General features: G+C 71.0%; 1 protein-coding gene across 2 annotated transcripts; it reads left to right on the top strand.

Annotated features, from left to right (window-relative positions):
• The first annotated feature begins 1,763 nt into the window (after positions 1–1,763).
• Positions 1,764–10,600, top strand: NHERF2 (NHERF family PDZ scaffold protein 2). Of its 2 annotated transcripts, none has more exons than XM_058286642.2 (7): positions 1,764–2,074; positions 4,117–4,317; positions 7,905–8,084; positions 8,735–8,888; positions 8,960–9,003; positions 9,419–9,481; positions 9,700–10,600. In XM_058286642.2, exons 1-7 carry the CDS (start codon positions 1,862–1,864, stop codon positions 9,856–9,858), a joined length of 1,014 nt encoding a protein of 337 aa, XP_058142625.1. In that variant the 5' UTR covers positions 1,764–1,861; the 3' UTR covers positions 9,859–10,600. The 2 variants fall into 2 exon arrangements, with proteins under 2 accessions (XP_058142625.1, XP_058142626.1); XM_058286643.2 differs by lacking the exon at positions 1,764–2,074 and adding an exon at positions 2,818–3,527.
• The last annotated feature ends 325 nt before the right edge of the window (positions 10,601–10,925 follow it).

Genomic DNA, 10,925 nt, shown 5'->3' with positions numbered 1-10,925 from the left:
CTGGCTGAGGAGCCGGGCAGGGGCCTCGGTAGGGCTGCGGAAGATTCTGGGAGGGTTTGCCAGGGACAGCCCATGCCTTGCCTCCACGGGTCCTCTGTGCTTCCTTGCTTCCGTCCACCACTGCCGCTACCCCCCTGAAATCCTCACTGCCTGGCGGGCACCCCCATCCTTCGCCACCCTCTGTTACTCTTGGGGGTTCTTCAGCTCCTCCTTTGCTCCTCTGTGGCCTAAGTGTCCCCCTGCTCGTCCCTCCGGCTCTTTCCTCTCCGTTTCCCTCCCCGGGCCTGGCAGGGAGGGGGCCGCAGAAGGCTGGTGAGGGCCAACGGCGGCTCTGGGAGAGCCTGAGAGTGGGTCCCTGGGCCCAGGGGACACCCCCCACCCCTGGCCTGTGGCCCCGCAGCTGTAGCCCGGCAGTCCCGGGTGGACCTGGTTGCTGTGGGCAGACCCCAGGCCTGCACTGCTTGCACCCACGCACCCACGTCCACAGCCCCTGAGGGCAGCCGCGCCAGGCTGCGTCCGGGGGCGCCAGAGCTTGCCGTGGTTTCAGCCCGCACGGCAGAGAGGCGGTGAGGGAGCAGCTAGGAAGCCCGGGCGGCCTTCAAGGGGCAGAGCTGGGGAGTGGGCACCCAGGGGCCTCAGCCCTGGAGGCTGTGCAGAGGCGGGGACAGCTGGGAAACCAGGCTGAGGGTGCTGGAGATCCAAGACGGAGCTGCCGGGGCGGCCGAGACTGCGGTGGCCGCCCTCGTGGGGAACTGGCTGGGCTGGCTGTGCTTGCCCCTGTCCCCAGGGACCAGGTACGAGCCGGGGTCCGGCCAGGTCGAGAGGCCAGGGGGTGAGCCTGGGCCTCAGGGCTTTTGCTGCAGCCAAGGCTGAGAAGGAACCCTGGCCGGCGCCGAGCTGGCGCCCCTCCCGTCTTCCCTCTCTGGACCTCAGTCTCCTGATGTGTGAAGTGGCCTGGTGCCCCTCCAGCTGCTACAGGTGAAATGTACGTGACACCCAGTCCACAGAGGGACACAGGACTGCAATCATGGTCATCTGCCGGGGAAGGGGCACTGAGTCCCGTGGACTCAGGGCAGGCGGGGTGCTCCCACGGGCACCGACGGTCCTGGGAAGCAGCACAGACCCCTGTCCCCAGCCAGACAAGTGCAGGTCCCTCTCCAACCCCGTTCTGGTCACCATGGCGAAGTCATGGTCCAGGCTTGGGGCAGGGGGCCATGGTGAGGGGCCCCAGAAGAGGGACAGAACAAGATGGGGGGGTGTTTATGGGATGTACCCAGCACAGACTGCGGCAGCACTGCCCAGCCACTCTTCACAGACGTGTGGTGTGGCCCCAGCCCTGTCACTTTGGAGACCCTCCCACAGCTCCGGGGCACGGAAGGAGGGGTCGGCAGCAGGGCCCACGCAGGGGAGAGGGCAGGGCTTCCCCGAGGAGGGTGGGCCTTCTTTTCACCCTTTGGCCCCTGCGCGGTGTCCCCGGGCCTCCGGGAGACCCTTTTTTCGCCGCTGTAAGAGCCTGCCTCCTGCCCAGCATACAGCGTGCTGGCCCCGGAGGCCAAAGCTGTCCGGGTGCGGGTGAGTCCCAGGGTCCCGGGGGCCCCGGAGCCCCCCCCACCCCGCAGGCGGGGCGCAGAGGCAGGGGCGGGCAGGGGCGGGCAGGGGACGCGGGGCGGAGGAGGCGGGAAGGGGCGGGCGCGGGGGGCGGCGCCGTGGCCGAGCCGAGCCCGAGGCGACGGGAGCCGAGCCGGAGCCGCCGCTGGGCCGCGATCGCCGCCGCCGCCTCCGCGCCGTTCCCCGCGCCCCTGCATGGCGCGCGGGCGCTGAGCGCGGAGCCCCGCCGGGGCGGCCCGGGGAGCGCGGAGCCATGGCCGGGCCCGAGGCGCCGCGGCCGCGCCTGTGCCGCCTGGTGCGCGGCGAGCAGGGCTACGGCTTCCACCTGCACGGCGAGAAGGGCCGCCGCGGGCAGTTCATCCGGCGCGTGGAGCCCGGCTCCCCCGCCGAGGCGGCCGCGCTGCGCGCCGGGGACCGCCTGGTCGAAGTCAACGGCGTCAACGTGGAGGGCGAAACGCACCACCAGGTGGGTGCCTGCGCCGGCCGGCCAGGGCCTCTGCAGGGAGGGCGCCCCCCCCCCCCGCGCCCCCGCGCCCCCGCCCCGGCTGGGGGCCCGCGCAGGGCAGTGGGGGCCGGGCCACGACAGGGGCGGCTGGCCCGGGCCTCCTTCCCAGCCCCCCCGGGACGCAGCGCTGCGCTGCGGGGGTGGGGGTGGGGGGGGGCGGCCGGCCGGGAGGGGCCGCACTGCGGCTGGACTCTCCTTCCTGGGGCGCCTTTGCGCCTCCGGCCCGTGTGGCGGTGCCCCGTGCCTTTGGGGTCTTGGTGGGTCTGCAAGTGGGGGCGCTGAGTGCTTTTCTCACATGCGTGTGTCCGCGGCTGGGGAGGGGCGGGTGTGCAGGCCCCCTGGGTCCCCTGTGTGTGCACACATCTGTGTACCTCTGGGTGGTGTTCACAGCCAGGACGAGTGTGTGGTCACACCTGCGTCTGCCTGCACCGGCGTGTGCGTGTGTGCGGGCAAGGCTTCACACCTGGGCGTCTGAGTGTGCGCACGCAGCTCTGCGTGCCTGGGCGGGTGTGTGCTGGGCTGTGTGTGTGCACGCTGGGCTGTGTGTACTTGTCAGTGTGTGTCCTGGCCAGGTGGCTTGGGATCCCTGTGGGAGCCAGCTCCTGGTGGCAGCAGAGCCATGGTCTCCTGGTCTGGCCGCAGTCGCCTGCTCTGCAGCTGCAGGGTGTGGGCCCAGGGGGGCAGGGCTCTCCGCGCAGGGCCTCACCCCCGGGACATGGCCACCCCTGCTGGCCTGGGACGCCCTCTGTCCCCTGCTCTGTGTCCCTCCAGCCCGGCGGGGCCGTGACCTGTTGACGTGGCTGGCACCGGGCCCTAGAGATTAGCAAACGGGTTCTTGGCTGGGCCAGGCGCTGACCACCTCCTTCCACCCTCCTCTCTCTGTCTGTCGGCTGTCCTGCTGTCTTCCTCCCAGAGGTCTAGCTGGCCAAGGCAGTTTGCTGAAGGAGGGAGGGGTCAGGGCTGAGGGCTGGCAGGGCTGGCAGAGCTGCCTTAGCCGGGGCCTCTGGGGTGCTAGCCTTTCACCCAGCCCCCGTGGGCCCCGCCGGCCGCCCCAGGTGGGGAGGTGCAGTTTGGGTCCCATTTGACAGATGGGGAAACTGATGCTTGGAGGTGTGGGTCACTCACCCCGTGTCACACGGTCAGGGGCGGCAGGGTCTTGGGTCCCAGGGAGAGAGGAGGGTCAGGGTGAAGAGGGCGCTGGCTCGGGCGCTCTCTCTGTTGACCACATCTGCTTAGCAGCCAGTGGAGAGGCTCTACCCCCAGGCCATGGGGTGGGGGTGTTGCCTGCCCGCCCCAGCGCCCTCCTCCCTGCCTCTTCCTGCGGGCACACCCTGGCATGCAGGCTCTGCGGCTGCCCGCCTGCTCCAGACACGGGACAGGCCCACAGACTGCCATAACCGCACCTGTCCCCGAGGTGGGCCTGCCCCCAGCCCCCGCCTGTATGGTCTGACGCCCTCTCACCTGGCTGGGAGTGGGCACCTGGCCACGGGGACCCAGGCTTGCCTCCTGCAGGAACAGATCCCAGGCCCGGCCCCGGGCGTGGATGGAAAGGGTAGAGGAGGGGGCTGAGATGCCGCACACTGCTGCCCAGAAAGATGCTTCCAGACGGGGCCTGGGGAGATGCCGCGCCCTTCTCTGGACCCAGCCGGGGAAGCTCCGTACCCCACGGCTGCGCACACACACGCCTGCAGCTGGAGAGCCGAGGCTCGGCCCACACGGCCTCGCTTCCAGACCGATGGCCTCCTACCGCGGGCCACACCCCTGCAGCCCCTTCCCGGCCCCTGCTGGGGAACACCCGGGCCGAGGCGAGGCCCTCCTGGGACCCCCAGCCTCGAGGCCCCGGGAGCAGAGGGCGAGAGGGCGGGAGCTGCCCGAGGCCGGGGGTGGGGGGCGGGCCCTGCGCGCCTCTCGGTCCAGCCGCCCACCCCTGGCAGGCCGAGCTGCCCTCCGGCTCGCCTGGCCCGGGCGCGGCCGCCGCCCTCCCTGACCCCCACCCTCCCCAGGTGGTGCAGAGGATCAAGGCTGTGGAGGGGCAGACGCGGCTGCTGGTGGTGGACAAGGAGACGGACGAGGAGCTGCGCCGGCAGCAGCTCACCTGCACGGAGGAGATGGCCCGGCGGGGGCTGCCGCCCGCCCACGACCCCTGGGAGCCGAAGCCAGACTGGGCAGCGGCAGGCAGCCTCGGCCCCGACGTGGGCGGGGAGGTAGGTGGGCTCTGCCGGGACCTCGGGGCCAGGGCCACCATCTCGCCCCCTGGGGCAACTCTTCCTGCCCCTGCAGCCGTCCATGTGCCCCAGGACAAATGCTGGGCCACCCGGCCTGGGGAGGGCCGCTGGCTTTACCGTTAGGCTGGGCCCCCCCGGGCAGGGTTGCTGGGACGTCCCGGGACCGGCTGTGGAGTCTGCCCGTGGCTGGGGGATCTGGGGGCGGGGTGGGGACCGGCGGGGGGTCAGGCTCCCCGGTTCCGCGGGGGCGAGTGGCGTGGTTGCCCTCCTTGCGGGGATGCCCCCCTGCTGGGTAGCGCCTCCCTGGCTCCCTCTCCAGGTGGGGAGACCCTGGGAAGAACAGGAAAGGGGGCCCAGAGCCCGGGAGCCTGGCCCCAGATCAGATCTGTGATTCAAGGGGAGCCGTGGGACAGCGGGGTGGTCCCAGGCTGGAGCCTCACCCCCCACCCCAGGAGGAAGCCCCCCTTCTAAGACGTTTGTCCATTGATTTAGACACAAAGGGCCGCAGGCCGGGTTCACCTTCCTGTGGAAAAATCCACCCTCGGCCTTATCTGGAGGGTGGGGAGGCCGCGCTGTCTGTCCTGGGGTGGGGCCTTCCCCCTCCGGCTATTTCGGGTTCTGGGGGCTGCAGGAAGCCCTGGGAGGGCGTTTCCTCTGGGTGTATTTTTAAACAAAGGGAGGCAGGCTGGAGGCGGGGGTCCCCTCTGTGGACGCTGGCCCGGGAACAGAGGCTCCCCTGGAGGTTGGTCCAGGGTCGCGTGGGTCAGGGTGTCCCGCCCCCCGCCAGGGCGTGCCCACCCAGACCCCTGAGCTCACGGCCCAGGAAGGAGGAGGGGGGCCTCATCTGCACGCCCCCCTGCCCCGGGGCCTCCCCGGCAGGCTGGGGTACCAGGGCCTGAGGCAGCGGGAAGGGGGCGCCCTCCAGGAGCGGGCGCCGGGGGCTGCCGGGGCAAGGGGGCAGCCTGACGGCGCATCCGGGGACAGGTGCGGGTGCGGCTTCGGTAAGTGATGAGAGCTCCCGGCATGGGCCACCGTGGTGCGAGGCCCGGTGGGAATCTGGGCCCCATCAGCTACACTTGTCCTCTGAGCCTCAGTTTCCTCCTGTCCCCAGGACCCAGGTGGGGAAGGGGCTGGGGAGGACAGTGATGTGGTCAGTCCCTCCCCTCAGGGGCCGTGGGGGCCTCGTCAGCGGTGACTCAGTCCTGGCCAGACCGAGCCGGGGGCGGCTGCAGCTGCAGGGCCGCTGATTCTGATGGTGACGGCAGGGGACGGCCCCCCAAGTGATAGTGACGCCAGGGACGGCCCTCCAACGGGTGGGGGCAGCTCGCAGGGCGGGGGGCTGCAACTCCCTGTGGTCCCTCCCCCCCCACGCGTGTCCCCATTCCTGGTTCTGGAGTAAGTGGGGGTGGCTGCGTGGCGCAGGACGTGGGGGCTGGCCGAGGTGCTTCAGGGCCCCCCGGCTCCAGCCGTCCTCCCCGTGCCATGTGGCGCCGCAGGACCGTCCTCTGCTCCAGGACTGGGGGTCCTCCCCTTGGCCCCCGTCTCCCCAGCCCTAGGTCCTGGGAGCAGGGCAGGGCCTGGCGGCTTCCTTCCTTCCTTTCATGGGACGGAAGTCCAGCTGGGCGGGGGGCACCCTGCTGGAGCCGGAGCAGGGGAGGGGGCCTCAGTCACCACCCTGCTGCCCAAGGTGACTCAGCCTGTGTCCCCACCCGTCCCCGGGGCCCTGGGAGGTAGATAAGGGAGGTGGCCGCCCGGGCCTGCGGGAGAGCTCAGGGCTGGAGCAGGACGCGCCGCCTCTGCCCGGGTCCCCATGGCGCGCTCCGGGAACGCCACGCCGCCCTGCAGGGCCCCGGGAGCCCGTCCGCGGAGCCCGGCCCGGGGGCCTGCGCAGGTCAGGTGGGCAGGGAGGAGCCCGCAGCGGGTCCCCCGGGGAAGGGAGCGGGGCCTCCGGGGCCCTGACGTGAGCAGGCTGACCCAAGCAACAGCGGGGCCCTCTCTTCACCAGGGCTGGTGAGTCACCCTCCGGGGGGGCCCGGCTCCCAGGGCGCCCCCATGCCGGCCCCTTTGTTTGGACGCAGGCACAGCTGGGAGGCCGGGGCTCGCCGGGCGCGGGGCCGGCCGGGAGCCCGTGGGAGCCCGAGGGCCTGGCTGCGGGGCGGCAGGAAGTGAGCCGCGCCAGGCGGCGCGAGGAATGCGAGCAATGCGCCCGCCGCCCGCCCCGCTCCACGGCCGCCCGGCTGTGTCCCCCGCAGCCAGCCTGCACCCCCCCGCCCCTCCGCCCCTCTGACCCTGCTCGCGGGAGGGATTTAGGCTAGACCACAGAAGGAACCTCCTGGCTGGATGGTGAGAGGCATCCTTGGGTGCTGCGGCAGGGGGATGGCCAGGATGGCCCCGAGGTCCCCGGATGTGACCCCTGCATGCCAGGTGGCTCCGCAGGCTGGGGTCCACCGAGCTGCCCCCTGGGCCGTGGCCTCATGGGCCCGGCTGCTCCCCCAGATCCTGTTTCCTGTTTGGGGGCCTGGAGACCGTTGCTCAGGGCGTGGGAAGAGGCCGTGGGGGCGGCTCGCCAGGACTGCCGGGTCACAGGTGCGGTGGCCACGGAGGTGTAGCGTGTTCGCGAGCACAGTGACATGCTTGGCTTATGTCACGCAGCCCTGGTTTCTGGCTTTGCTCCCTCCTGTCCCCGGGTCCCCAGGGGCGTCTCGGGGTGTCAGCTGCACACCTGTCCTTCACGGCGTTGGGGGTGCAGGTCGGCACAGTGGGGCGTGGCTCCCCCCAGATCAGCTGGGGGTGAGGGCAAGGGAGGCGCCCGCTCAGCACCCCAGCCCTGCGCTCACTCCCCGCACGCCCGGGCCCCGAGTGCTCCCGGGAAACCCGAGCTGCTGCCACCCGCCCGCCGGGGGGCCGCCATGTTTAATTGAGCACCGGCGGCCACTGGCCACTCGGCACGTCGGTCACTGCGTCGCGCCCCGACTAGGCGGGGGTCCTCGGGCCTGGCCCCTGGCCCGCAGCCCCGTTGCAGGATGCCAGAGGTAAAGTGAGGCCGGGGCCCTGGGTGGGGAGGCTGGGGACAGCGGGCCCCGATCATGGCCCCCTGGCCTGGCCCAGCCCCGTACGGTCCTCCGGCCACCCCCCTCCCCCGGCCCTGGGGGGCAGCTCCGGGACGTGTTGGAATGTGGAAGCAAACAGTCCTGCCGCTGGCCCCGCGGGGGAGTGCGGCCTGCCTGGGCCAGGAGCGGCCAGCTGTGTGCACGGAGGGCATGCGGGGACACCAGGCGGGCCGGGGACGGCCCTAGCGGCCAGGGGGCTGGCAGTGCACCCCGTCGCCTCCTCCTGTGGCTGCAGCCGGGGCTCGGCGCCGGCCTCGAGCTTACCGTTCCCCTAGAAGCTGATCCTGGATTTGGAAACTGAGGACTTCCTGGGGCCCCTGGGGAGCGCTTGGCCCCCAGCGTGGGGAGTGCCGTGCTAATCCCTGAAGCTGTGTGGGGTCCGGGCAGGTGGTGCCCCCACCAGGGGTGGAGCTGGGGGCTGGGGGGGCGGGTCTGAGCCCGTGTCCCGCCCCGCAGGATGGCCCCAGGCCCCTGAACGAGCTGCGCCCCCGCCTCTGCCACCTGCGGAAGGGACCCCAGGGCTACGGGTTCAACCTGCACAGTGACAAGTCCCGGCCTGGCCAGTACATCCGCTCCGTGGACCCGGGCTCGCCTGCTGCCCATGCCGGCCTCCGCCCCCAGGACCGACTCATTGAGGTACCCCTGCCCAACTGTGGCTCTTGGGGTGCTGGGGGCCCCGGGCGTGCGTCTGTCCTCGGTTCCCTGCCACCCCAACTTGTGTTTGTTTGCATGTCCTTGTCTGTGATGAGCTCCTCCAGGTGTGTGTGTCAAGACCTCCCTGGTTTGTGTGTCTGTGTCAAGGCTCCTTGTGTGTGTCCACGAATGCATCTGTACATCCTTAAGTGTGTGTCTGCATCAGGGCCTCGCGGGTGCACCAAGGCCCTCAAACCTGTGTGTCTGTGTCAAGATTCCCCATGTGTCCACGGATGCATCTGTATATCCTTAAGTGTGTGCCTGTATGAAGGCTCCCTGCGCGTGTCAAGGCCCTCCACCCTGTGTGTGTGTCAAGGCTCCCTGTGTGTGTCCATGAATGCTTCTGAACTTAAGTGTCTGTATCAAGGCCCCCCCAGGTGTGTCTGTGTCTAGAGTCCCCCGGGGGCATGTCTGTGTTAGGGCTGCGGGTCCTCGCCAGGGCAGGGTTGACGCTGGGAACATGAGCTGGCCCTCGCCCCTGCCGTGGCTGGTGGCAGCTGTGATGAATATTTGATGGCACACCTGGCTGGGCGGCGGGCGGGGGCGGGGCTGGCCGGGCCACCGCCAGCAGCCGTGACCCTGGACGGTGGCAGGTGAACGGGCAGAATGTGGAGGGGCTGCGGCACGCCGAGGTGGTCGCCAGCATCAAGGCGCGGGAGGACGAGGCCCGGCTGCTCGTGGTGGACCCCGAGACGGACCAGCACTTCAAGCGGCTGCGGGTCACGCCCACCGAGGAGCACGTGGATGGTGGGTGCCCGGCAGGGGCATGGGGTGTGGAGGACCTGGGGGTGGCCGCGCTAACATGCTGCCCCCCACAGGCCCGCTGCCGTCCCCGGTCACCAATGGGACCAGCCCGAGCCAGGTGAGTTGGAGGGCACTGCCGGGGGTCCCCAGGCACGACGGGGACACCCGAGATCTCTGCCCGAGGCAGCTCCACGCTCTGCCGCACCCCGGGCTGCTCTCTGCTCCTACGCCAGGCAGGGGGGCAGCTGGGATCCAGGGCCCCTGCCCTCGCTGTCCCCTCGGCCGCCCCGCCAGGCTCACAGCTCGCCCGTGGTGCCCACCTCCGCAGAGGCCTCCCCTGGCGTTGCTCCAGGTGGCACGTTCCTGCGGGTGACTCCTGCACCTGGGGTCCCTCCCTCTGCGCCGTGAGCCCCAGGCCACAGGGCGGCTGTGTCCGGCCTGCCCGCAGGAGCGGGGACAGGCTGCAGCCCTGGGGCGCGTGTGCGCATCTGTGTGGCGGCGCCCCTGAAGCCACCGTTGCCTTGGCTCCCCAGCTCAACGGAGGCTCTGTGTGCTCCTCCCGAAGTGACCTGCCTGGCTCGGACAAGGACGCAGAGGTAACCAGGTGCCCACCCACCTGCGCGGCTGGCCTCACCCTGGGGGCCAGAGGCCTTGGCCTGGGTGAGTCGGGGGGGGGGGGCGCTGCCTCCAGGCAGCCCTCCAGGACCTCTGTGCCAGTGCTATGAGGCGGCCTCTGCTACGCGCTCCCTGGAGAGGAACCCTGTCTGAAGGCTCTGCGTCCAGGGCTCACACCCCCCTCCATGTCCTCCCCCAGGATGGTGGTGCTTGGAAGCGCGACCCCTTCCAGGAGAGCGGCCTCCACCTGAGCCCCACGGCGGCTGAGGCCAAGGAGAAGGCGCGGGCGACGCGTGTCAACAAGCGGGCCCCGCAGATGGACTGGAACCGCAAGCGTGAGATCTTCAGCAACTTCTGAGCCCCTCCAGCTGGCCCTGGGCGCCTCCCAGCTGGACCGCGGGCCCCGCCCCGGCTCCTGCCCCGGGCCAGAGCGGGCGCTGCCTCCCCGAGCCTCGGTGGACTGGGGGGGCCTCCTCACCCCAGAAGCCCTGGGCAGTCCCACTGCCACCGGGAGACCAACCCGGGCCCCCTTAGCCCCTGGCCTGCCTGCTGGGTGCTGGGCAATGCCACAGCAAGGTGGGGGGAGCGACCCCAAGCAAGGCGGGAGCCCGGAGCGAGACGCGGCGCGGGCAGGAGGGGCAGGGCCAGCCCTGTTGCTTTGAAGGAATGTGTGTCTGCTTTTTTCCAAAAAGATTTCCAGCTCCACACGTTTCCACTTACTACCAGAGCTCCCGCTCCCGCCCCCCTCAGGACTCAGAAAACTGCAATAAAACGCCGCCACCCCCCCCCACCCCGTCCTCCTGCTGAGTCCCCGAGCTCCCGGGAGCAGACAGCAAGGGCTCGGGCCTCGCCCTGGGGGCCCCGGGGTGGCGTCACTGCCAGGCGAGTCTCCCCAGACCCCTGCCTCCAGCCTGGGCTTGCCCGCCAGGGGCCTGAGGATGGAGGCCCCACGGATGCAGCCTCTGGACAGGCCCCCGGCTCGGCCCGCCTGCCCCCATGGGGCCCCTGCTCCTCCCTCCCGGGCCAATCCCCCAGCACCGCTGCCACCTCTAAGCCATAGCGCACGTGCGTGCCTCGGAATAAACAGGCCTTGCCTCGCGCCCTCAGCTGCTCATCATTTCTGAGCCCTGGTTTGGGGGGGTGGCAGCCCGCAGAAAGCCCAAGTACCCCCCCTCAGCATCCCCCGCCCCCTGCTGCTCGGCCTCGCCCCCTCCCCTCCCAGCCCAACTCAGTTCCCTGTGTGACCTCTGGCCCCTGGCCCCCTGCCATCTCCAGCTGGTCTGCTGGTGGCCTCACATGCTGGGGTACTCTGCCTCGACCCGATGTCCTCTCTCCCCGCCCAGGCCAGGGGCCTGGCAGAGGCTGCTCTCAGGGCCTGCAGCCTGCGGGGCAGGACGAGTGATGGGCAGGTGGTGTCCCCGGTCC

This window comes from Dasypus novemcinctus, chromosome 23 (genome assembly GCF_030445035.2).
Source record: "Dasypus novemcinctus isolate mDasNov1 chromosome 23, mDasNov1.1.hap2, whole genome shotgun sequence".
NCBI classification, from domain to species: Eukaryota; Metazoa; Chordata; class Mammalia; order Cingulata; family Dasypodidae; genus Dasypus; species Dasypus novemcinctus.
This window is presented reverse-complemented; position numbering and strand designations above follow the sequence as displayed.

What these genes read in the sequence shown, in the direction of transcription:
- NHERF2 (XM_058286642.2), top strand. Translation starts at nt 1,862, where the DNA reads ATGGCCGGGCCCGAGGCGCCGCGGCCGCGCCTGTGCCGCCTGGTGCGC. An exon ending in CACCGAGGAGCACGTGGATG is followed by an intron (nt 8,889 to 8,959) that starts GTGGGTGCCCGG and finishes TGCCCCCCACAG; the next exon opens with GCCCGCTGCCGTCCCCGGTC. An exon ending in ATGGGACCAGCCCGAGCCAG is followed by an intron (nt 9,004 to 9,418) that starts GTGAGTTGGAGG and finishes TTGGCTCCCCAG; the next exon opens with CTCAACGGAGGCTCTGTGTG.